General features: G+C 45.6%; 5 protein-coding genes across 6 annotated transcripts; 3 read left to right on the top strand and 2 right to left on the bottom strand.

Annotated features, from left to right (window-relative positions):
* The first annotated feature begins 2844 nt into the window (after positions 1-2844).
* On the top strand, positions 2845-4230 carry sfrp2 (secreted frizzled-related protein 2). The gene is made up of 3 exons (XM_085912474.1): positions 2845-3370; positions 3450-3530; positions 3845-4230. The coding sequence occupies exons 1-3, from the start codon at positions 2845-2847 to the stop codon at positions 4150-4152; spliced, it is 915 nt and encodes a 304-aa protein (XP_085768600.1). The 3' UTR covers positions 4153-4230.
* A 3158-nt stretch (positions 4231-7388) lies between these two features.
* Positions 7389-12083, bottom strand: cpe (carboxypeptidase E). 2 transcript variants are annotated; one of them, XM_085911950.1, is made up of 9 exons: positions 11617-12083; positions 9698-9894; positions 9453-9620; positions 9227-9344; positions 8982-9164; positions 8728-8867; positions 8558-8657; positions 8354-8472; positions 7389-8072 (listed from the first exon to the last, which is right to left on the bottom strand). In XM_085911950.1, the coding sequence occupies exons 1-9, from the start codon at positions 11843-11845 to the stop codon at positions 7974-7976; spliced, it is 1353 nt and encodes a 450-aa protein (XP_085768076.1). In that variant the 5' UTR covers positions 11846-12083; the 3' UTR covers positions 7389-7973. The 2 variants fall into 2 exon arrangements, with proteins under 2 accessions (XP_085768076.1, XP_085768077.1); XM_085911951.1 differs by lacking the exon at positions 11617-12083 and adding an exon at positions 11092-11377.
* A 963-nt stretch (positions 12084-13046) lies between these two features.
* On the bottom strand, positions 13047-15714 carry fgg (fibrinogen gamma chain). The gene is made up of 9 exons (XM_085911665.1): positions 15562-15714; positions 15436-15498; positions 15184-15370; positions 14657-14741; positions 14457-14587; positions 14047-14180; positions 13773-13957; positions 13439-13716; positions 13047-13312 (listed from the first exon to the last, which is right to left on the bottom strand). The coding sequence occupies exons 1-9, from the start codon at positions 15622-15624 to the stop codon at positions 13134-13136; spliced, it is 1305 nt and encodes a 434-aa protein (XP_085767791.1). The 5' UTR covers positions 15625-15714; the 3' UTR covers positions 13047-13133.
* A 2509-nt stretch (positions 15715-18223) lies between these two features.
* On the top strand, positions 18224-19370 carry LOC147057370 (lecithin retinol acyltransferase-like). The gene is made up of 2 exons (XM_085911668.1): positions 18224-18796; positions 19043-19370. The coding sequence occupies exons 1-2, from the start codon at positions 18224-18226 to the stop codon at positions 19193-19195; spliced, it is 726 nt and encodes a 241-aa protein (XP_085767794.1). The 3' UTR covers positions 19196-19370.
* Positions 19371-20322: 952 nt separating this feature from the next.
* On the top strand, positions 20323-21193 carry LOC147057371 (lecithin retinol acyltransferase-like). The gene is made up of 2 exons (XM_085911669.1): positions 20323-20817; positions 21038-21193. Exons 1-2 carry the CDS (start codon positions 20323-20325, stop codon positions 21191-21193), a joined length of 651 nt encoding a protein of 216 aa, XP_085767795.1.
* The last annotated feature ends 1559 nt before the right edge of the window (positions 21194-22752 follow it).

Below are 22752 nucleotides of genomic sequence, written 5' to 3' on the forward strand. Positions count from 1 at the left end.
CTTTTTAGGGAAGGACGATGGCCGACATGCACTTTTCAAGAAAAACTGGACTTGATGTGCCGAGGTCAACCAACCTTTGGCTTGCTTGTTTTAACCTGGAAATGAACATTTTTGGGCCACAAAGCAAAGAAATCGCACATCGGCATCTCTGGTGAGTACAATGGATTTTATTGACAATTTTTGATCAATATTGATTCTGATGTATGAGACGATAAATGGAATTGTGTGTCCGAAATGCAAAATAGCTCGCCACACGGCGTTTTAGCGTTAGCAATAATTCACTACTGAAGGCCCAGGTTCAAAACTCACAATCTACCATTGGATTCATTTCATGAAATGAGTTGAGGTACCTCTTAAAAATGTTATGTTACGAGGCAACATGATTCAAGGACAATACAAAATGACAGATGTTCATTCAGTGCACCCCTCCCCGTCTCAGCAAACATTGAGGCACGTCGCCGCCGAAACCTCTACCAGACGTCTCGGCCGCCCGAGACAATAAACACTGCGGCCTTGACCCTCCATGTAATCACCTGGAGGTGCGCCGTTATTTATTGACTCGCGACTTTGCTATTTTTCTCCCATTTGCGATTCCAGGTTGATGGAGGAGCTCTTTCACCGTATCGTGTGATCTGACCAAACAGATGAAAAAATGGAGGGTTTCCTTGAACCTTGATAGCAAAAGACTAAAATGATACTAAAAGCACGAAAATACTGAGAGTCCACGCAAACTCCTCTTCCTCCACTGTTTGATTGGACACACGCAAATAAGCAAACAAAAAGCACGCCTGACCTCCTCGGTGGAGGTAATTCATCACACAAGTGCTTACCTCGTCTCTTATGTAAACCATATGGAGCGTGCCTGGAGAAGTTGGCTTGTCATTAGAAAAGTGCCTTTTAGAGCAGCTCATGTTCCAACCTCGGAACGGCTTTTGTGTTCCCGCACCAAAAACAAAAAAATGTTGAAAAGGCTTACGATTTTTGCTTAGTATTTAGTAAAACATTACATTTGAAGACTTTCAGATTGACACGTTAAGATTAGGTTGTCTTGTCTGATTCTTTTTTTTTTTTTTTTTCACAGTTTAAAGCCAGTCATGGTTACAGTAATATTTAGTTTGAAATTTTAGCTGTTGCAATATAACCTAAGAGCATGTTTTTAGCTCCTCTGGGCCAAAGGCGGTGGTTGGGAGGCGGGGGAGGGGTTTAAGTTGGCGGCGGGCATGCGAGAGAAGGTCAAAGTTGGATACACGAAGCAGCCTCAAGCGTCACATTTGGATTCAATCAAATCACTCGTGTGTGTGTGTGTGTGTGTGTTTTGTTGTTATTTTTTTGCCTGCTGCTGCTGCCACCACATGATACAAAACAGATGGTCTCCAATTTATTTCCTCCAATCATATTATTATTAACTCTATTGCATGCAATTTTTTTTTTTTTAATTATTGCAATGATCCTTTAAATTCAAACAAACAAATATTAATGTGCTATTTTTCCATAGCATTCAAAATAAAGGTATTGATTAATAGCTGCTGTCATGCGATCGAGGCCTCAAGTGTGAATGTCACCTCGAGTGTCTGTGACGACCAAGTCAGGTGACCTCTGAACCCTCTCGGAAAAGCAGCCGGGGTTGTTTTGGGGCTGGAAACAGGAGGGCAGGTGACCCCCCCCCCCCCTTCATTGATGGATGGGGTCTTTGGACAACACACACACACATCATAGAAGAAGGATTAGCCCCCCCCCCCCCCAAGACCCCTGTTGTGTGGCCCTGGCTCTAAACCACCTCCAGTCTAAAAATGTCTCAGGCCTTGGCCATGTAGCAAGAATAACAACAAAGCCATGCTGTTCTGTTTTTGGACAGGCAAAATTAGGAGGTATTAAGTGGGACCCAATTAGGACCCCATGTTGAGCTTTTTTGATGTGACGCACAAAAGCGTGAATTTGATACACTAATCAGCAACTGTCCACTTTGTGTACTTTTCAATGAAAAATAAAGAAATAAATAACCAAGGTTTTTCTTGACAAACGTCACACAAAAGGCTGTTGCGAGGTTGTTGATGTTTTTTTTTTTTTGAAGAGGAAGCAAAGAGTTGGCGTCTGAGAAGAAGCAGAAGTGTGCAGTCCGCATCGGGTTACCTTTAGCCCTCACTGCCCCAACCCATCCCCACCCCCCCGGTTGCGCTGAGGTGCACCACAATCCTCCTAATGATGGAAAATGAACGCTCCATTGAGCAGACCTAAACGCCCCGGGTTGACGTTTCCTGCCTATTTGAAAAGCGCCCTGGACAGACAGATGACCTGCCGACACGGCTGATTTGGCTGCAATGAAGCAAACGCGTCAAGCCACTTTTGTTATGATTTCCACAAAGAAGGCTGGGAAACGACACTGGGACAAAAATAAGACTTATGCTCAATTTAGCCGTCACCCACTCACTAGATGTTTACGTAACTGTACACGTGCAAGTCAAATGGCACCAAAAAAACGTCAAACTTTAGGAGATAAAGTTGCAAGTTATATTTTCCAGACACAAATCATAATGTGACAAGAGAAAAGTCACACATGTGGTATGTCGCCGTCTAGTGGTCAAGTAAGAAATTATATTCGGAATTACAACAACAGAAAGAAATAGCGGGCGCAAACTGTTTTCAAAAAAGTTGAATCAAGTCTTTATTTGGGCAGAATTCATGTCAGACTTTGACAAGGTCTCTCTCTCTTTTTCTTTTTCTTTTTTTTTTCAATCCTTATCAACGTCGCCCCCGCCCCAAGGACACGTCTGGGACTCCTCCCAGAGCGTTGACTGAAGAAAAGTCTCCGACAGAGACCCCCACTTGCAGTCTTGCGCGCACAAGATGACGCCGGCAGTGGATTTGTCTGCGGCGTGGACCCTGCTGCTGCTGACGTCGTCGGCTTGGGCGTCTTCTGGCCCGTACGAGTCTGGCGCCCCGCGCGAGGAGTCGGAGGAGCGCCCGTACAAGCGCAGCCAGTGCAAAGCCATCCCAGCTTCGCTGCAGCTATGCCGGGACATGGAGTACAGCGACATGCGTCTGCCCAACCTGCTGGGCCACGAGAGCATGAGCGAGGCGGTGCAGCAGGCGTCCTCGTGGATCCCGCTGGTGCACAAGCGCTGCCACCCGGACACCCGCAAATTCCTCTGCTCGCTCTTTGCGCCCGTCTGCCTGCCCGACCTGGACGAGGCCGTCCGGCCGTGCCGCTCGCTGTGCGAGGGCGTGGAGCGCGGCTGCGCGCCCGTCATGGCCGCTTTCGGCTTCCCGTGGCCCCCCATGCTCGATTGCCGCGCCTTCCCAGCCGACGACGGCGAGCACTTGTGCATCCCGCCCACCGACGTCCGCAACGCCGTGCCTGACGCCGGAGAAGGTGCGAGTGACGTCACTCGTCCTCCAAACACAACACATTCATGAGGTTACAAAAGTGTCGTTGTGTTTTTGTGTTTCAGTACCCAGAGTGTGTGACGCCTGCAAGGAAACCGATGAAAATGACAACGAAATAGTGGACAGCTTGTGCAAAAACGATTTTGGTAAGATGATCACCATTGAAATTTCTGTTTGAAAAATCTTCTACGTTTTTCCAAACGTGCCAAGCTCCGACGATTTTTTATTTTTTGTATTGGCAACGAGCAAAAATGAAGGAACAATTACATTTGAAAGGTTGACGTTAGACAAATCTCAGGTGGAAAAAAATGCCTCCAAACGATTAATGGATTATTCAAGTAGGATTCAATTGATAATCGATGACTTAATGTTCTCAGCTCTACATTCAACCGGTCTTTATATTTTATCATAAATATCTGGTCTGTTTGGATTGTAACAATGTCCTTTTTCTGTCTTTGAGCTCTGAAAATCAAAGTGAAGGAGATCTCGTACATGGACGGCGACACGCGGATCGTGCCGGAGAACAAGAGCAAGACCATCTACAAGTTGCACGGCGTCAGCGAGCGCGACTTGCGCAAGACGGCGCTGTGGCTCAAAGACGGGCTGCGCTGCGTCTGCGACGAGATCAACGACATCAACGCCGCCTACCTGGTGGTGGGACAGAGGATGGACGACGGACGCCTGGTGGTCACCTCGCTCAAACGCTGGCAGAAGGGCCGCCGCGACTTCAAGAGGATTTCGCGGAGTATACGCAAGTTGCAATGCTAAAAAAAAAATCCACTGCCAGTTAAGCTTGTACAACTTTCTGAAAGTTCACTTAATGAATAAAATCACACTTAGCAAATATTTCCATAGATGAAATGATTGTGGGGAAAAAATGCAAATGATGTTTGTTATTTTTGTACTCCTGAATTTTTCTCAAGCCAAACATGAGAGCTAGCTGGCTATGTTCTCAGCTTTGTTAATTTTTTTTCACACTTGTGCATGACAGACAGAAGCAAACATTTTCATTTCTTGATTCCATTTTTCATATTTGCTCTCCCATATTTATTTTCTACTTTATAAATAATGATTTTGCTAATAACCACTTTGTTGTGTGCATGTGCAATATTCGTTTTTTTCACCTTTGGTTTTGTAAATATTAAAATTCGATCTTGTATTCACTTTTTTTGGGATAATTAAATGGTATTAACATGTTAAGATGCAGTTTTGTCTTCTTATTTTTCATGATTTCATCTTAAATGATCGATAAACTCATTTCAGGTAGTGATGTGCATTACCGTTCTTTTAAGTGAACCGAATCAAAATCAAAGGTTACAGAATCAGAATCAGTTCGACCAAAAGATTCGTTCAAACGAATCGTTCAACATACGCACAACACAGGACAGAGCAGGCAATAAAAAGAGCAGTGGTTACACGAAGTTACACTTTCTGATTGGATGTTTGATCTGTGACGTCACACGGACACTCCATTAGGTACACCGCCATTTTTAAGTGTACCTAATAACAGGCCACTTCATTAGGGAAAAATTATGGTGAAAGTTTAAATGAAAGTGAAAAGTGCCACACCCGCCCTCACCCCCACTTTCTGATTGGCTGTTGGATCTGTGACGTCACACGGACACTCCATTAGGTACACCGCCATTTTTAGGTGTGCCTAATCACAGGCCACTTCATTAGGGAAAAATCATGGTCAAAATTTAAATGAAAGTGAAAAGTGCCACACCCAAACAACCCCCCACTTTCTGATTGGCTGGTTGATCTGTGACGTCACACGGACACAGGTGTACCTAATCACTTCATTAGGGAAAAAGTTTAAGTGAAAGTGAAAAGTGCCACACCCGCCCTCACCCCCACCCCCACTTTCTGATTGGCTGTTGGATCTGTGACGTCACACGGACACTCCATTAGGTACACCGCCATTTTTAGGTGTGCCTAATCACAGGCCACTTCATTAGGGAAAAATCATGGTCAAAATTTAAATGAAAGTGAAAAGTGCCACACCCAAACAACCCCCCACTTTCTGATTGGCTGGTTGATCTGTGACGTCACACGGACACAGGTGTACCTAATCACTTCATTAGGGAAAAAGTTTAAGTGAAAGTGAAAAGTGCCACACCCGCCCTCACCCCCACCCCCACTTTCTGATTGGCTGTTGGATCTGTGACGTCACACGGACACTCCATTAGGTACACCGCCATTTTTAGGTGTGCCTAATCACAGGCCACTTCATTAGGGAAAAATCATGGTCAAAATTTATATGAAAGTGAAAAGTGCCACACCCAAACAACCCCCCACTTTCTGATTGGCTGGTTGATCTGTGACGTCACACGGACACAGGTGTACCTAATCACTTCATTAGGGAAAAAGTTTAAGTGAAAGTGAAAAGTGCCACACCCGCCCTCACCCCCACCCCCACTTTCTGATTGGCTGTTGGATCTGTGACGTCACACGGACACTCCATTAGGTACACCGCCATTTTTAGGTGTGCCTAATCACAGGCCACTTCATTAGGGAAAATTCATGGTCAAAATTTAAATGAAAGTGAAAAGTGCCACACCCAAACAACCCCCCACTTTCTGATTGGCTGGTTGATCTGTGACGTCACACGGACACAGGTGTACCTAATCACTTCATTAGGGAAAAAGTTTAAGTGAAAGTGAAAAGTGCCACACCCGCCCTCACCCCCACTTTCTGATTGGCTGTTGGATCTGTGACGTCACACGGACACTCCATTAGGTACACCGCCATTTTTAGGTGTGCCTAATCACAGGCCACTTCATTAGGGAAAAATCATGGTCAAAATTTAAATGAAAGTGAAAAGTGCCACACCCAAACAACCCCCCACTTTTTGATTGGCTGGTTGATCTGTGACGTCACACGGACACAGGTGTACCTAATCACTTCATTAGGGAAAAAGTTTAAGTGAAAGTGAAAAGTGCCACACCCGCCCTCACCCCCACCCCCACTTTCTGATTGGCTGTTGGATCTGTGACGTCACACGGACACTCCATTAGGTACACCGCCATTTTTAGGTGTGCCTAATCACAGGCCACTTCATTAGGGAAAAATCATGGTCAAAATTTATATGAAAGTGAAAAGTGCCACACCCAAACAACCCCCCACTTTCTGATTGGCTGGTTGATCTGTGACGTCACACGGACACAGGTGTACCTAATCACTTCATTAGGGAAAAAGTTTAAGTGAAAGTGAAAAGTGCCACACCCGCCCTCACCCCCACCCCCACTTTCTGATTGGCTGTTGGATCTGTGACGTCACACGGACACTCCATTAGGTACACCGCCATTTTTAGGTGTGCCTAATCACAGGCCACTTCATTAGGGAAAAATCATGGTCAAAATTTAAATGAAAGTGAAAAGTGCCACACCCAAACAACCCCCCACTTTCTGATTGGCTGGTTGATCTGTGACGTCACACGGACACAGGTGTACCTAATCACTTCATTAGGGAAAAAGTTTAAGTGAAAGTGAAAAGTGCCACACCCGCCCTCACCCCCACCCCCACTTTCTGATTGGCTGTTGGATCTGTGACGTCACACGGACACTCCATTAGGTACACCGCCATTTTTAGGTGTGCCTAATCACAGGCCACTTCATTAGGGAAAATTCATGGTCAAAATTTAAATGAAAGTGAAAAGTGCCACACCCAAACAACCCCCCACTTTCTGATTGGCTGGTTGATCTGTGACGTCACACGGACACAGGTGTACCTAATCACTTCATTAGGGAAAAAGTTTAAGGGAAAGTGAAAAGTGCCACACCCGCCCTCACCCCCACCCCCACTTTCTGATTGGCTGTTGGATCTGTGACGCGTGGCCGACTACATGCAACCTACTGGTTGAAGTCATATGAACTGAAAAAAGAACGAATCACTTTAGGAAGTGATTCGTTCACTCTCGTTCACTGAAAAGATTCGGTCTTTTGAACGTATCGTTCACTCACAATACAATATGATGACGCAAAAATACACATTGTACACTCAGCCAACATAAACAGGGACTTTTATTATTTGTTGAATCAGTTTCATTCTTATATATGGTCAAATTCCAACAGCTATACATTCATCAAATCTTCCATACATGACATGTACGAGTTCATATTTTGCCTCGCGCATTCAAATGAAATGAAGAAAAGCTTTCACGGTTCCTTTTTGGGTGTTGCACCTTACGAAGGAATGGCTTTGGGTTTGCTTTTTCGACGTTACAAAAACACGCACGATAATTTCTCGCTATTATTTAATAAATACAGTTGAATATATTTTCATAGATAAACATTAATATTCATAAGTCATTCTGTGCTCAAAGCCAAGCTGTGCTGTAATCATTGATGATTTTCTTTTTTTTTAAAATCATCAGTCCTTATTGATTTGTGCGTTTGTGTCTTCAGCTCTCATTCATTATTAGGATGGTTGCCGTGGTTACCACTCATCACGATAAACAACAAAATGACAGCAAACGAAACAAAGTTCCTTCTCTTTTGTGTGTGTGTGGAGCTTATTCAAACATAAAGGAAGAAGAGAAAAGAAAGAAAAGGACTGATGGGAGCAGGACGTCGTCCGGGCGAGTCCGTTTAGAAGTTGAGCGTCTCGGACATCATCTTCCACCAATCCATCAGCTCCTCCCTCTCCTCCTCCTTGCGCTCCATCAGAGACTCCAGCTCAAAGTCCACCTTCACAGAAACACAAACGCCATTGAGAAAATAAACAGTGATGGTCCGTCTTTGTGTGTTTGTGGGTGGGACGTCGCTGTCTTGCAGTGCCACCTAGTGGTATTTGAAGCATGCGTTTCTCGAGTTTATTTTTTTTTTCTTTGGATGTTGAACGTCCGTGATGTTGTGCTCGAGGTAAAAAAATACTTACTCAAAGAAGCACTGGGTATATATACCATATTATTATTAGCATACATAGAACACGATTTTGTTTTTTTGAATGCATTTGCTTTTGTTCGTACCCTGGTGGCGGGGCTGTGCGGAACGGCCACCTTCTTGATGACGCTCAAGTATCCCGGAGCCGAGGCCGCCACTTTGTAGTTGCCGGGAGTTAGCAGACGCCAATAGTCGCCATCTTTGGCTGGAAGAAACAATTGTGTCCATTTGAAAGCAGCTGCCCTTGCTATGTATGTTGTCCATTTTTTGATATGAGTCTGCATTTCCACCTGTGGTGATGTCATGCTCGATGCCCTCCACAGAGATGGTGGCGTTGCTAATGGCGTTGCCCTGCAGGTCTCGCACAAAGCCCTTAACGCCACGATGAACCTGAACAACACAGAACCACGTCAACATCATTCCGCTCACGTCCGAAGCGATTTTGCGTCTGTCCGCCCACCTGCTCGATGTAGCTGACCAGCGAGTTGCGGTTCTGCTCCCAGTAGCTCTTGAGCACGTCCTCGGCCGGGAATTTGTCGCAGCTCAGCTCCAGCGTGATCTCGAAGCAGTTGCTGCTCAGGTAGTTGAAGTCCTGCATTCCTGCAATACCACCAGCAGCTTGTTAGCGTATTTAGCAGTAGCTAAATGCTAACAGCTGTTATTGGCATTCGCCAGGCCGTAGTTGGAATTCTGAGTCCCGATCCGGTTTCTTACCCCCGGGAACGCTGTACCAGGCTCCTCCGTTGGTGATGCCGTCCTTGAAGCTGGAGTCGTCGTCGTTCTTGCGACAGGGCGCCCGCTGCGGGTCGGACATGACGGGGTTGTAGCTGGAGTAGGCCTTGGCCAGCGACTTGAAGATGGCGTCGTCGGGGCTGGCGCTGTACTCGTGAGCCGAGCCTTCCGTGCCAAACAAATTGTTAGTTTCGGTTCACGTTAGAGTCGTACGAATGTGATTTTACCGCTGCGGGTTTCATCGTAGGGGTAGTTGGCCACCACATCCCCGCCGTGCAGGTTAGCAGAGAGGACGAAGGGGATGTCCATGATCCAGCGGATCACTGCCTTGGTCTCGGGAGCCAGCTACAAATCGAGACAACGCAACACTGACTCGCAGTTGTGTACAACGTATTATTTATCCTTGTCCGAATGAATCGACAATTAATCGGTTTGGGAGCGTCCTTGACTCACCTTGGTGTTTTCATCCACAGACTTCTTCATGTTTTGCAACAGATGGTTGTTGGCTCCACCTTCTCGCTCATTGACGTAGACGATTCTATCCAGGTCGGGGAAGTTGCGGTTGAGGTCCACCCCCTGAGCGTTGGTACGGCCCACGAACCAGTCCTTCATCTCCCCGGACTGAACGCAAAAAACCGGCACGGTGACTTAAAAGCGCCGGGCTCTCTCGAAGGCATCGTCGGCCCGGCCGAGCTCACCTGAGAGGCGGCTTTCTCAAATCCGTCCGGGTTCATGGAGGGCATGAGGTGGATGCGCGTATTGTGGATCAGGTCTATGATGCTCTGGTTGCCCTGCTGGTACTGGTTGCAGAGGTACTGAGCCAGGTAGACCAAAAGCTCCCGGCCCACCGCCTCGTTGCCGTGCATGTTGGCGATGTACTTGAACTCCGGCTCGCCTGGCCGCGCACACACACAAGCTGTTACTCAAACGTCTTGGCAACTATTAAGTAAGGAACTCCCGGCGGCTTCTCGGCTGACTAACACACATCTGGTGTTCAGGTTATTTTTGAATCTGGCTCCCATTCTGACTAATGATTTCAAGGCTGCAATTAACTCTTTATGTTCCTCGTGTGGCATGAATGGTTTCCGGTGGGGCCCCTCAAACAGAGTAAATATATCAAGTCTACACAACCCAAATGGCAGACCATTGAAAGTCAGACCTCAAATAAAGTTAACCAGTGTAAAAAGTTAAAAACAACAAAAACAGCTTGTACAAAACAGCAACATGGAGAAAAGATGGAAAAAAAACAAATTTACTGAATCATTTTTTTCCACACCTTCTTTGCCAATTTATACAGAACAGCAGCATAGAAAAATGATTTGTGACATGCTACATAATGTCCAGGATGTGTCTAATATCTGGTATCAGGTGAGTTAGCTTTTCACTGACGTGTCATTTTGTCCACGGCAGCTTGTCATTACGGTTTCTGCGGCGGCGGCATCGTGACATCATCGGGGAGGGGATGGGGGGGGGTGGAGGGGAAGGGCGGGCGCCCGCAGTTGCCGTGGCAACCGTGAAAGGGTAGACTGGGTTGTCAGGTGACCAGCGGAAACACACAGTAGAACCCTTTGACAGATGGCAGCTTCCGAACAGATGCAGAATCGGGTGGGCGATGATGGAGGATCGGATGGGAGGGGCTGAAGGCGGGGGCGGCTCTACTCTACGGCCCGTGCACGAGCCAACGACAAGCCGGCGGTCGGCTCAGCACGCTAAGCCGATCTGTTGCCACGGTGACCGCTATTTCCGCCCCGCCTTAGCCAGGCACCTTGAGGGGAGCTATAAAAACATTGCTGCACTGTTTTGGTCATAGCCAGGTTGGCGGCGAGACATCTGTTAGCAATAGAAAGCTCCATAAACGTTTAACACGGAAAACTAGATCGTGTTTCAATACGATAAATATGATCTGATCTGCATAGCGACAAGCTCGACGCTCGAGTACTCCGATACCAAGTAATCGATACCACTAATACGTCTGATACATAACATTTGTACGATACCAATGACAGCTCATTTTAAAGAAAGACCTTTCAATTAGTTCTGATAAAAGTCAATCTACAATAGAGAAGGCCAAAGGGAAGCACAAAGCACTTACTCTGAATTTAGGGTTCATTTGTGAAAAACTAACAAAAGTGCACAACTGTCAAGTTGAGTTTTTGTTCATTATAAAACTGAAACTGGTAAGTAAAAGCTCAATGATGAGCATTCAAAAAATAGATCGAATTAATCACGCACTGAATAATAATGCATAGTCAACGGAAGCATCGTTGCAAGTCATCATTATGACGTCATTTGGCGAATGATGCTTCTGTTTGGCGTCAAGCAATTGTTTGTGGTTCTTGACATGAAACGCTGCACCTGCTCGGCTTCACAATGGCGTAGCAGCTTTCAACTCACAATCACCACACCGCGGATCGGCATCGAGCTGCAAAATGGCGTCTGAACATTTTTTTTTTGGGGGGGGGGGGGGGGGGGGGTGACGATAGAGAAATGCGCTTTTACGCACGGCTACCGATCTCATCAACACCTGCAGAACGAGCCACTCCGATCCCACCGAAAATAAATGCAGCTCAAACCACCTTTCATTTCCAAATGTCCAGATGAACCAAAACGGACTAACCCGCTTCGTGCGTGCCAGGGTTGTCGGACATCTCGAGGACGAGCATCTCGCGGCCTTCGAAGCTCTCGCCGATGGTGTAGATGCGCGCGATGGTGGGACATTGCAACCACACGGACACCAAAGCCTTGCGCAGCTCATCGTAGCGGTGATACTCGAAGGAGATCTCGCCGTCCGCCGACAACGCGCGCGACGTCGCGCCCGCCAGCACCAGTAACAGGAGCGCCTTCATGGCCGTCGTGGGATAAAAAAAAACAAGGATTCTGGGCTCGCTGGATGGATGGACGGATGAATGGTGGGTGGTTCTTCGTCTTTTCTCTCCCTTTGCCTTCGGCAGGGATGCGTACCTGAGTAAATCAGTGTCAAGCTACAAAGCAGGAGAGATGAGCACGTCCGGTGTATGCGTTCAAAATTAAAGACGTGACGTGTTTTGAATGGTAATTTGGCCCCGCCCGCGACACACGCTGGCGGATTTTTTCTCACTTCCTGTTTGGTCGCTACTGCTGCATGCTAACCTGACGCAGCGGTCTGTGTAGGTGCGCGTGCGCGTGCGCGTGAGCGAGTGCAGCTTGCAGGGGTGTGTCGTCTGTGCGGCAGCGGACAGATGGAGGAAAACCGACTCTATATTTACTACAAAGGAGAACATACAAATATTCATATTCATATACACAAAAATATCTCCGGCCGGGTTTCTTTGTGGGATTAAAATCAGATGTCTACCATGACTGTTTATTCTATTGTGAGAGCATCATCTATCAAGTCTATTTGTTAAAAAATAAAAAAAATAAAAATTAAAAACGCACATCAAATCTTACATTTTCGGAGCAGAGGTTTTGGACCTACTACCTGCTGACATTTTGGGCAAAAAGGGGCCTCCAGAATAAATTTAAAAATGACAAAAATATTGATTACTTTTATTTGTAAATTGATCAATTCATCAGGCACTTTTATGACAAAATGAATTCACTAGTTAATTTGTCCTTCATAAGTTCAAAGTTTAGTGTACTCTATGTACTAACTGATGTTTACCACTTAATAGTTAACCAAATGAAGAGATGCCTCAAAAACAATTTGCTAGTAGATCAAGTAGGCTTGTACAAATAGTTCTTTTTAAACAAACAAATGTATCATTTTTGTGATTTGTGAATGAGAAAAAAAAACTGGCCAGTTGAAAAGAATCCCGAAAGACACCGAAATAATGCACTTTATAATATTCGCACAATGTGAGCTAGATTTATGACCTGCAACTGAGATCAAGCTTTTCAACACCAGGGGGCGCCTTTGGCTGGGCAGTCGAGAATTTCATTGGTACAGGCCACACAATGAAATCTCGGAACTAGCGAGAGTTTCCTTGTGCTTAGGGACCAGTGCCCTGCAGAAGGGAGGCCGGGGGGGGGGGTGTCACCCACCTGGAGATAAGCTACTGATTTAAGTACGCTTGGCAAAAACAAAACTTTATTCAGAGCTCCAAGCGATAACAAACAACAACAATACCATTCCTTAATAAAGTATCTATTTTTTCAAACCACTCCAAACTGCTTGACACCCGCCTGCTGTCCACCACCGGCCGCGATGCGTGTTACGGGGATGATCTTCATGGTGGTCTCCTTCAACGAGTACCAGCGGTTGTGCCACGTCACCCAGATGATGCCGTTGTCATAGCCGAACTCGCCGGCGTCCTTTTCGGTGTAGCGTCCACCTGGAGGATGTCCCAAAAAAAAAAAATGGACCCAATTCACAATCGGTTAGCTTACGGTATTATTTTGACTTAGTGGATCAGAACTTTTACTAGAGTACTTGAAGTGTGACTACTTGATCAACCCACCCTGGTAGAATTTTCCGTTCAAATGGGCGGCGTGGCAGCGGTTCATCCACCAACCCGAGCCGTCCTGCAGGGCGCAGTTGCCTTCGTACTTGTCGTTGTCCTTGTCGAAGGTGCTGAATTGCATTCCGTTGTGCGACGTGTAGGTCATGTCGCTGGGGTCGTCGCCGAAGTCAAAGCCGTTGAAGGCGTCACCCGCGTCGCCGCCAAAGTAGTAACCGTAGGTCAGGCGGTACATGTCGATCTCCGGCCCCACCCGGAACATGGCGTAGTCGGCGTGCCTGCGAGGGACGTCGGCGTTCACCTCGAGAGATTTTTTTGACCTTTGCGACCGCACCTTTTGTTGCCGTCCCAATCGACCAGCTCTATCCTGAGCACCATCGGGATGCTGCTGCTGACGGACAGCAGGTGGATCTTCTCATTGCCGAGCCAGAACTCGGTGCTGTCGTCGGGGGAGAGGTAGCCGAAGCCCTCCTTGTACTGGATCCAGTCCTTGTGGAAGTTCACGCTACCATCCCGCCTCTAAAGATGCCATTCAAAAAAAAAACAAAGCTCATTTAGCCGTTCTCAGATTTGAATCAACGCTAACCTCCTTTTGAGAAGCTACAAACCCTCTGGATGACGGTGAAGCCGCGGCCAAAGCTGTCGATCTCGCAGTAGACCAGAAACTGTTGGGTGGCTTGGGCCGGCTTGACGTAGTAAATACCGCTGATGGTGGCACCTTTGTTGGCGATATCCTGGCAATCTGATCAAGGAAAAAAAAAAACAACAACATTATGTAGTCAGTCAGAACCAGAAAAGAGAACCTGATCTTGATGAAGTAAAAAAAATAAAATGGAGTGGCTACTTCCAAGCCGAACGTTGGCGCCAAATTCCATCTGTTTACCTTCCGCTTATGTAACATATTGATTTTTGCTGCCTCTGACTAAACACTGAAAGGGTACAAATGTTGGGAAACAATCTAAAGGTCATCTGGTGTGCGCGTGGGCGAGTCAGGGCACCGTTTTTGTCAAGTTGGTACCTGTTCCCGTGATGGGCTGAATCTCAACGCTGTCCTTGCAGGGCTCGCTGCAGGTCTTCTGCAGCTGGATGGAGAGCATCTTCAAGTCCGCCATTCGCCTCTCGTTGGCGGTGACGGCATCATCCAGTTCGCTGTGGCAGTTCAAAAATGTTCTCATCGTATTTCAAAAGAAAGCTAAAAGTAAACTTTACTCAACTTACTTTATTTGCTGCTCTTGTTCAATAATGACCCTGTCAAAGCGAACTACGTCATCCAGCATATTGGACGACTTTTGGAAGTAGACGTCTACAAAGACAAGTTTGACGTGACTTTTAATTCCTGCTCTGGCCCGTCGTTCCATTCAAAAAAAAAAGATCGGTCCAATGTAATCATATCCTCATAATATCCTACAATAGTGTATCAAATAGATATAATTCCCGACCTGTGCGATAACGATACGATATGATATATGGAGATACAGGGCTCCGTTTTAGGCCCACTATTGTTCTCAATGGACATTCAAGAGCATTAATTGCATGTAGATATTATGACACTGTAGCACGATATTAGATTTTCATATTTGGATGACTTGTTCAGAAATGAAAAGAAAAAAAATATGCCATTTTTTTTTGCAGAGGATAAAGAATTTGTGCCAATTTTCTTTTGACTCATCTTGCACCGTTCGTGCTGCGACAACAATGCTTAATTGTTAGCTAACCACGTTGCTAGTTGAAGATGAGCAACTTACCAGGGTTGATGTTCTTCTGGACCGTTTGAATGCTGTCTTTCATGTAAATGACCTGTTGTTGCACTCCCTGCGTCAGGTTGGTGATGGTGTCCAGCTCATTTTGCAGAGCGTCCAGATTGTCGTGGGCACTGGACGTGTATTTTTGCATGTAGTCGGCCACGCCGCACGTGGTGGGACAGTACTTGCCCTGAAACGGCACACGTCGGTGACGACGGTCGGACAATCGGCGGGCAGCTCGGGCCGCGTACTCACAAAGCCGTCGTTGGGCTGGCACGCTACGCTGTTGTCGTTTCTGATGTTGTCTCCTCGGATTTGCTAAAATGAAAACGGCTGTTTTGGTTTGACAAAAAGGCAACGACAATTTTGTTTTGGACTTACGGCGGACGCCATGGAGAAAAGCAGCAGCAGCCCAATGTGGGCCACCACCAGTGATGAAGCCATTTTGGGGTCCTGCTCTTGGTCCTTCTCGCTGAGTGTGAAGCTCTTCCACTCACTGCCACCGCATATTTATCGGGGACAAGGTCCTCTGCGGGCTGTTTGACGAGAGGTTCAAACGTCAACAACACAAACACACACACACACACTGACCATGACTCAAACGCCCACTCGGCTCATTTCCCAGATTTGACTATGTTGATGTTCTTTCTATAATCGATAAATAAGTGCGAGATGTGCAAACTTCTATCTTATCATTGCTTTTAAATTGATCATAAATATGATTTAAAAAAAAAAATAAAATAAAAAAGTAATTCTGTTGAAGAACCCCAAAACCTAATGTAGCCCTTTATGGCTCAAGGAAGCATTTCGGTGGGGCCTTGAGACAACATAACATTTTTCAAAATGCAGAGAAAAATATAAAACATTGTACTTGAAGGTAACACGCAGTAATGATGTCACTAAATCGAATGTAAAGTCATAAATGGTTGACTTTCTGCCTTACTTGGCCTGACCCGCTTTTTATGACACGCAGGCCCGAGGAGAAGACGGATGTCGATCTTGAAGAGCGACCCCAGCGTGAACCGGCGGGCGGACCTAAACACCGCTGAACTTGAAGTGAACCGGCCTCGTTGTGAGCCCGCAACAGATGGAAAGCGTCTCGCTCCGTGCCAGGGTGCCTTTGCTAACTTTTGGCTGAACCTGGGAGCTCCCGGGCCACACGCCTCCACTGTTGACTCAAGAGCGAGTGAGGCCAAAACACGGCGCCGACTCATTCACTTTGGGTCAGGGGAGAACATTTTTGGAGAACCTCAACATGCTCTTGGCGCCAATTGTACACAGCGACCTAAATGTCATCAGAATTCCAATTTTCAATTCAAACTTGTCGCCAAGTCTAATGACAACAATAATAATCCATAAATGTTTTTGCGGATTGCCGAGTTTATCGCCGGGGCGCCCTGATTGCAAACTACTTTTCTTAAGTCTCCCGCTCGGGCCAAGCTGGGCAAAGGTCGACCCGTGCGGCCAAATTCGGGTTCAAGTGTCGGTCGTAGACGCTAAGCTAAACTAGCCTAAACTAAATCTGATCAGCTGAAAGTGGCGTGATGGACGAAAAAAAAAAAAAAAAAAAGCCTCTTATTCACACTTTGTCATCCCGCCCCTTTACCTGGTTAAAAAATGGCTGACATTAAGGCTAATTTCATTCATTAAAATTTCGCTGGACACCATGACTCAACCACTGAATCATCCATTTTGCTTACAGGTCGCCGACCCCCGTGGGAGCTCGCGACCATGTGGGTCAACAAGCACTGAGCAGAGCCCCGTCGTTGCTTTTGCGGCTCAAATGACGAGCGTGTCGTACAACGCCAACGGGATTGGGCTAATCTGGACAAAAGGAATGTTTTGCCGGCGTTGGGAAAAGCGCGGCTTGGAGCCATCATCCTGCCCCCTCCCCTCCCCTCCTCATCCTCAACCGCTTTCTCATTGCCATTCTGGTCTGTTCCTCTTGGAAGCACCAGTTTGCGCTTTTCTGCTTTCAATCTGAGGGGGGGTAAACTTTTTGCAAACAGTTTTTACGAGGTTAGATTTAAGGTTATGGTTGCAGGGTGGAGGTTATGTTTGGGTTGAGTTAGAGGTTAAAGTTAGGTTTAAGGTTTGGTGGGTTGTGGTTCGAATTACAATGCACTCCAAAAGAAGGGGGTCAAAATGACCCAAATTGGGTCAAAATGAACCAACTCAACTTTTGGGGTTTTTCATTTCACCTCAAATTGGGTTTGATCCAATTCTGATTTTGTGCTCAGCGTATCTTCGAGTAGCACACAATCGATCCATTTAGCGCAATTGTGAGAGAAAATCAACAGACGAAAGTGTTTTCGTCCACGTTTTTCTCATTTGCAAAGGCCATCAAACGAGAAGACGTGATCCTTTATGAGGGAGGAATGCAATGTGACCCCGTGTAAACATAAAAGCGCCTTGAGTGACTGCAGATGTGCAAGACTGTTTGTGAACTCTTCCATCACGTCTGCGGAAATAGAGCTACGTCCAGAACAACGTGATCGATTACGTCGACGGTCGCATTGAACATTTCCAGAGAAATTTGCTTTTAATTTCAAATGTATTTATAGAAAGGAGTCTCCAAAAAAAAAAACACACACACACGTGGGCCACATTATGGGATGCAATGCTAGTTTTACTTTAGTATGCCAGTTTGAACGCATTTGCAAGTTTGTCTGAATGTATAGAATGTCAAATTTCACATGATTAACTCTCAAACGGCTAAATGGCAGTTTTTAAAAACAGTTATACCCTTCCATTATTATGATGATTATTTTTTGGCTTCATTATTTTTTTTAAATTATTTTACTGGCAAGAGGGCCTCAGGGGATGGCATTTTTGCAAGAATTAACCCAAACGTGATTTTTATGCTTTAATCTTATTTGTGTGCATGCATGTGCTGCTAATTCCCCAACAAACAAACAAACAAAGCACACACACACGTGATGAAAAAGCGTCTTGGTGGGCTGGAAATGCAAAAGGGGGGCTTACTCCTCCTCGTTCCTAATAAAAGGAGGTCATCAGAAGCAAGGCGAGCGAGTGTGTCACCATGATCAACTTATTCGCCTTCCTTGTGGAGAAACTCTCCCTCCTCTGCAAGCTCAAAGTGCTGGTTTTCGGCTCTGCGCATGCGCAAGAGCGTCCCACCCAGCTCCGGGGAGTTTCATCAGCACCTTCGCCGCCTCATCCGCCTCTGCAGCGGGGCGACCTCCTCGAGGTACCCCGCACGCTTTTCACTCACTTCGGAGTCTACCTGGGCGACGACCGGGTGGCTCACCTCATCCCGGACATCCTACCGGCGCTCACCGACGACCGACGCCGTCTGGTCACGGTGGTGACCAACGGGCGGCTGATCATCGGCTGTTTGTGCCGGCGCGCCACGGTGCGTGTGGACACCCTGGACGACTTTGCCTACGGCTCCCGAATACTGGTCAACCGGGCGGATGGAAGCGGGCTGGTGGTCGGGGCGGCGAAAGGGGCCAAGGCGCTCCCCGCAGAGGAGGTGGCCCGCCGGGCAGAGGCGCTGCTGGGCAGCTTCCCCTACAGCCTGCTGTGGAACAACTGCGAGCATTTCGTCACGCACTGCAGATACGGACGCGCCGCCAGCCGACAGACTGAACAGGTAAGGGCCACCCCGATTTTTGTTTTCTTTTGAATATTTGTGATCTCTCGTGGTTTTGCATCTGCTAATACATCTATATGAGGGCTTGGGCCGGGATTGAAATTAGATTTCCAAATCAGTCAGCCCTACAAGGAACTATGTTGGAGCGTCAGTTCAAAGTAGTGCTTTGTCGCCCTCTTGTGGTATGAAATAGTAACATTCTATTTTTAAACGCATTTCTGTTTTTTTTTTTTTGTTCCCCTCTAGTTTTGCGAGTGCATCAAATGGGTGATCAGAGACCGACGCAGCATCCTGGTGACGGCAATTCTGGGAATCATCTCCATGTTCTTTGGCGGCATGGCCACCTCAACTACATTACCCACAATTCTTATCCCCTTCACTCTGTGGATGGCCGGTTAATTCCCGTAGAGTGACTCTTAAACTATGTTGAAAGTTAACCACGTGCCTTAGAAGTGTTGACGTGCTCTTTTCTGCCTGTAATGACAATAACTGGCTTCTTTCATGGAAGTGTCTTTTTTTTTTTTTTATAGTTGTGTAAAAATGTGTAAATAATAAAACATGTTATTTTTATGGATCTTGATTTGGGTGGTTTGTATTGTTTGTTTTCAACACTTTACTGCTTTTTTTAATGAACATCAGTTAGAGTATGTTAAGACTTCAAGCGACCAAACCAATTTTTCTTTTTTTTAAATGAAAGGCATTTATCTAAGTTTTTCCAGAAAAGATAATATCAGCATCAACAAACTTTAACGTCGCCATTTTTGCTCCAGCACACCCACAACCCCGTGTGGATAAGCGCTTTGGAATATCCGCAACCATGTTTAGTCAATATCAAAAGCAATTTAGTCATCAATAAACATAATGGAATTTAAAAAAAATATATATATATATATATAGAGAGAGTCTTTCTGGATGACTGAAAGTTGCTGAGTCATGATGGCAAGAGTTCAACAACCAAAGCGGTTTATCAATTGGCCAACAAATGTTGGTTGACCTTTTCTGAATGAGGATTTGTTCCTAATGACTTGATACTATGAAAAAGAGTCTCCCTCTTCAAAAGCGAATGCACATGATTTTAGGTTTCTTTCCAAGACAATTTGATCTTCAGCAAAAGTAACTTACGTGTTTTTGTGAACAGCAAAAATAATTGAAGGTGTGGTTTAGAAAACTTTGACAAGTTTAAGTTTTTGCTGGATTGAGTGTACTCCCTTATTCGTAAACAACAATTCACAGTTCAACAAACTTCAGCAAAGTTCAACAAAACCAAATTTCACCAACAAAAGCTGTTGATTTCTAGGTGGAGCTTTTTCGGAATGAGGATTTGCGCCTGATGCGGACCCACGACCTTAATACCCTCCAAATGAATCCCCGATTTCACATTCCAAAGCGACCACTGAGTTCTCAGAGAAAGCTCCTTTCTTTCCAGTCCCGCTGCACGGGCGGTCGGCCAATGGCTAATCCCGACCCAACCCACCTAGCGACCTGATAAAAGCGCCCAGGTGTAGGCTTACCCTCACATGCCCATCATGTTCCTCTACCAGCTCCTCAGTTTCTTCTTCACCACCTCCAAGAAGGAGGAGAAGGACCCGGCTTCCGAGTGCGACTTGTCCCGGTACAAGAGGGGCGACCTCCTGGAGGTGCCCCGGACCCTCTTCACGCATTTTGGCATCTACCTGGGCGACGGCCGGGTCGCCCACCTCATCCCTGACATTCTCCCCGTGGTCACGCGGGACAAGACGGCCGTGGCCAAGATGGTGACCAACAACCGCTTGCTTCTGGGCGTGGTGGCCAAGGCGGCCAGCGTGCGAGTGGACTCGCTGCGGGACTTTGCGTACGGATCGCCGGTACTGGTGAACCGAATGGACGGCGTGTGCAAGCAGCCGCCGCTGGACGCCGACGAGGTGGCCAGAAGGGCCGAGAAGCTTCTGGGGGCCGTGGCCTACAGCCTGCTGTGGTACAACTGCGAGCACTACGTCATGTACTGCAGATACGGCATGGCTATCAGCTACCAGACCTATCAGGTAATGCAAAGGTGTTTGAAAGATTTTTTTTTTTTGTTCAAACAATGATGAGTATGATTTTGATAAGAAAGATTTACAATTCAAAAGTTGTTTATCTGGCCTGGCACAAGGGGCATAGAAGCATTTTTTGCGGGACAGCGGCCCTCCATGGTCCCCTCCATCTAACTTAGTTTGGCCTTCAATCATAAAAGCAGTGGTGAGTGTTTGTGGTCTTTTGCAGTTCTGCACGACGGTGCGCAAGATCGTGTGCAGCCGCACCAGCTCGTACGTCACGGCCCTGTGCGGCGCGGCCGTGCTGCTTTACCTGGGCTGCGCCACGCCCGTCACCCTTTTGGCCACGCTGTTACTGTCCTTCATCATCTGGATGGCAGCCTAGAAAAGGCCTCGGTTAACATTTTGGACTGGAAAATATGGATTGGCAAGTACGTTCATAAGAATTGTAAAAATGAATGTTAGAAAAGCACATATTGGAAAGATATTTATATTCCTATAGAATATACACATCCAATATTTTCAAATAAACTTTGAAATGTTGCAAGAGGTTAAAATAGAAATATATTTTTACTTTGACCTATATGTGTTACAATATTTTTGATAAATATGAATGTAGTGTTTATTTTATTTTATTTTATTTTATTTTATTTGATGCTGAGTACAAGATTTTTTACGAATGGGCTACCAAGAGGCTAACGTTGGTATTACAGCGCCACCTGTTGCTTCATTTGTTGTACATTTACTGTAAATGTTCAATGTCTTTTTAAAAACATCTTTATGACTTTATTTTCTTATTACAGTGTTAAAAATTGGTCCAAATAAAAACAACCACCCGTTGGTTTAGTGTCTTCGTGGTCGTTGAATTTTTACCGTGTCTAGAAAAACAAAATTTTTACGAGTAAAGGCGACGATTGAAGTTACAGTGAGCTATATCGACGACTGTTTGGCTGTATGATGTCACGCGAGTTCTTCTGGGACCATTAAAAATGTATTTCCACAAGCTTATCTTGATTTGTTTTGATTAAAAGTTTACACACCCCTTTAAATGGCCAATTATTTTGATGAAAAAAATGAAACATCAAAACTTTTTTTTTTTTTTTTAATCAGCAGCTGCCATGCGCTTCTTTTAGGATTTCTTTTTCTTCTTAGTAAGCAAGTAACATAGTTCAGCTCATTTTCCCAGATGCATGCGATTGGTGTTTGTGGTTTTGGCCTCCGAGGATGCCAGGCTGGAAGCTTTCCCACACTTGAGGTGGTGTGAAGGAACGCTGCCTGAGAGAAAATGACGAATGCTCTTGTTTACTGGCAAAATCTCACCTTCACTCTTGTTAAACCACAAAGTGGCAGCTCAAAAAGGTCAAAAGGGCTGTTCGTCATCTGTTCATTTATTGTAATCCTCTTTTATATTTTTATTTTTGATTATCTACATTATTATTACATTATTATGTCATTTGATTTTTGATTTGTATTATTATATCATCACATTATTCTTTTTTATTTATTCATTCATTTTTTATTTTTTTATTTTATTGCAGCATCAAGAATAACCCGAAGAGAACTACCCTATTTGTACAGGTAGTAAAACGTTTGCTTTTTGAATTTATTTTTATCATTAATTGTATTATTTTATGATGACATCATTTCATATTTTTATTATTTTATTATCACATGATTGTTTTTTCATTTATTTATTCATTCATAATTTTTTATTGCAGCATCAAGAATAGAACTAGCCTATTCGTACAGGTAATAAAATCTTGAGTTATTGTTGGTGGCGCCATATTTTTAAATGTTGAGGTAAATATAGTCAGAGGAGAAGATGCTCAGCTAATCAGACGGCCCAACCCACCCTTGTGAACTTTGATGAGCATTTTTCGATGACCTCGTTAGCATTCAGGGAAAGGTCTCTAGATTAACAGAGACATAAACATGCGCTTTAAA

Source organism: Syngnathus leptorhynchus, chromosome 5 (assembly GCF_054491065.1).
Source record: "Syngnathus leptorhynchus isolate UIUO chromosome 5, UIUO_Slep, whole genome shotgun sequence".
Lineage (NCBI taxonomy): Eukaryota > Metazoa > Chordata > Actinopteri > Syngnathiformes > Syngnathidae > Syngnathus > Syngnathus leptorhynchus.

Coding starts and splice junctions, on each gene's coding strand:
- sfrp2 (XM_085912474.1), top strand. CDS start 2,845: ATGACGCCGGCAGTGGATTTGTCTGCGGCGTGGACCCTGCTGCTGCTG. Junction 3,371..3,449: donor CGTGCCTGACGCCGGAGAAG/GTGCGAGTGACG, acceptor TTTGTGTTTCAG/TACCCAGAGTGTGTGACGCC. Junction 3,531..3,844: donor CTTGTGCAAAAACGATTTTG/GTAAGATGATCA, acceptor TCTGTCTTTGAG/CTCTGAAAATCAAAGTGAAG.
- cpe (XM_085911950.1), bottom strand. CDS start 11,845: ATGAAGGCGCTCCTGTTACTGGTGCTGGCGGGCGCGACGTCGCGCGCG. Junction 9,621..9,697: donor TTGAGAAAGCCGCCTCTCAG/GTGAGCTCGGCC, acceptor TTTTGCGTTCAG/TCCGGGGAGATGAAGGACTG. Junction 8,073..8,353: donor CGCACAGCCCCGCCACCAGG/GTACGAACAAAA, acceptor GTTTCTGTGAAG/GTGGACTTTGAGCTGGAGTC.
- fgg (XM_085911665.1), bottom strand. CDS start 15,624: ATGGCTTCATCACTGGTGGTGGCCCACATTGGGCTGCTGCTGCTTTTC. Junction 14,588..14,656: donor GAACAAGAGCAGCAAATAAA/GTAAGTTGAGTA, acceptor GAACTGCCACAG/CGAACTGGATGATGCCGTCA. Junction 13,313..13,438: donor GAACGGAAAATTCTACCAGG/GTGGGTTGATCA, acceptor GACATCCTCCAG/GTGGACGCTACACCGAAAAG.
- LOC147057370 (XM_085911668.1), top strand. CDS start 18,224: ATGATCAACTTATTCGCCTTCCTTGTGGAGAAACTCTCCCTCCTCTGC. Junction 18,797..19,042: donor CCAGCCGACAGACTGAACAG/GTAAGGGCCACC, acceptor GTTCCCCTCTAG/TTTTGCGAGTGCATCAAATG.
- LOC147057371 (XM_085911669.1), top strand. CDS start 20,323: ATGTTCCTCTACCAGCTCCTCAGTTTCTTCTTCACCACCTCCAAGAAG. Junction 20,818..21,037: donor TCAGCTACCAGACCTATCAG/GTAATGCAAAGG, acceptor GGTCTTTTGCAG/TTCTGCACGACGGTGCGCAA.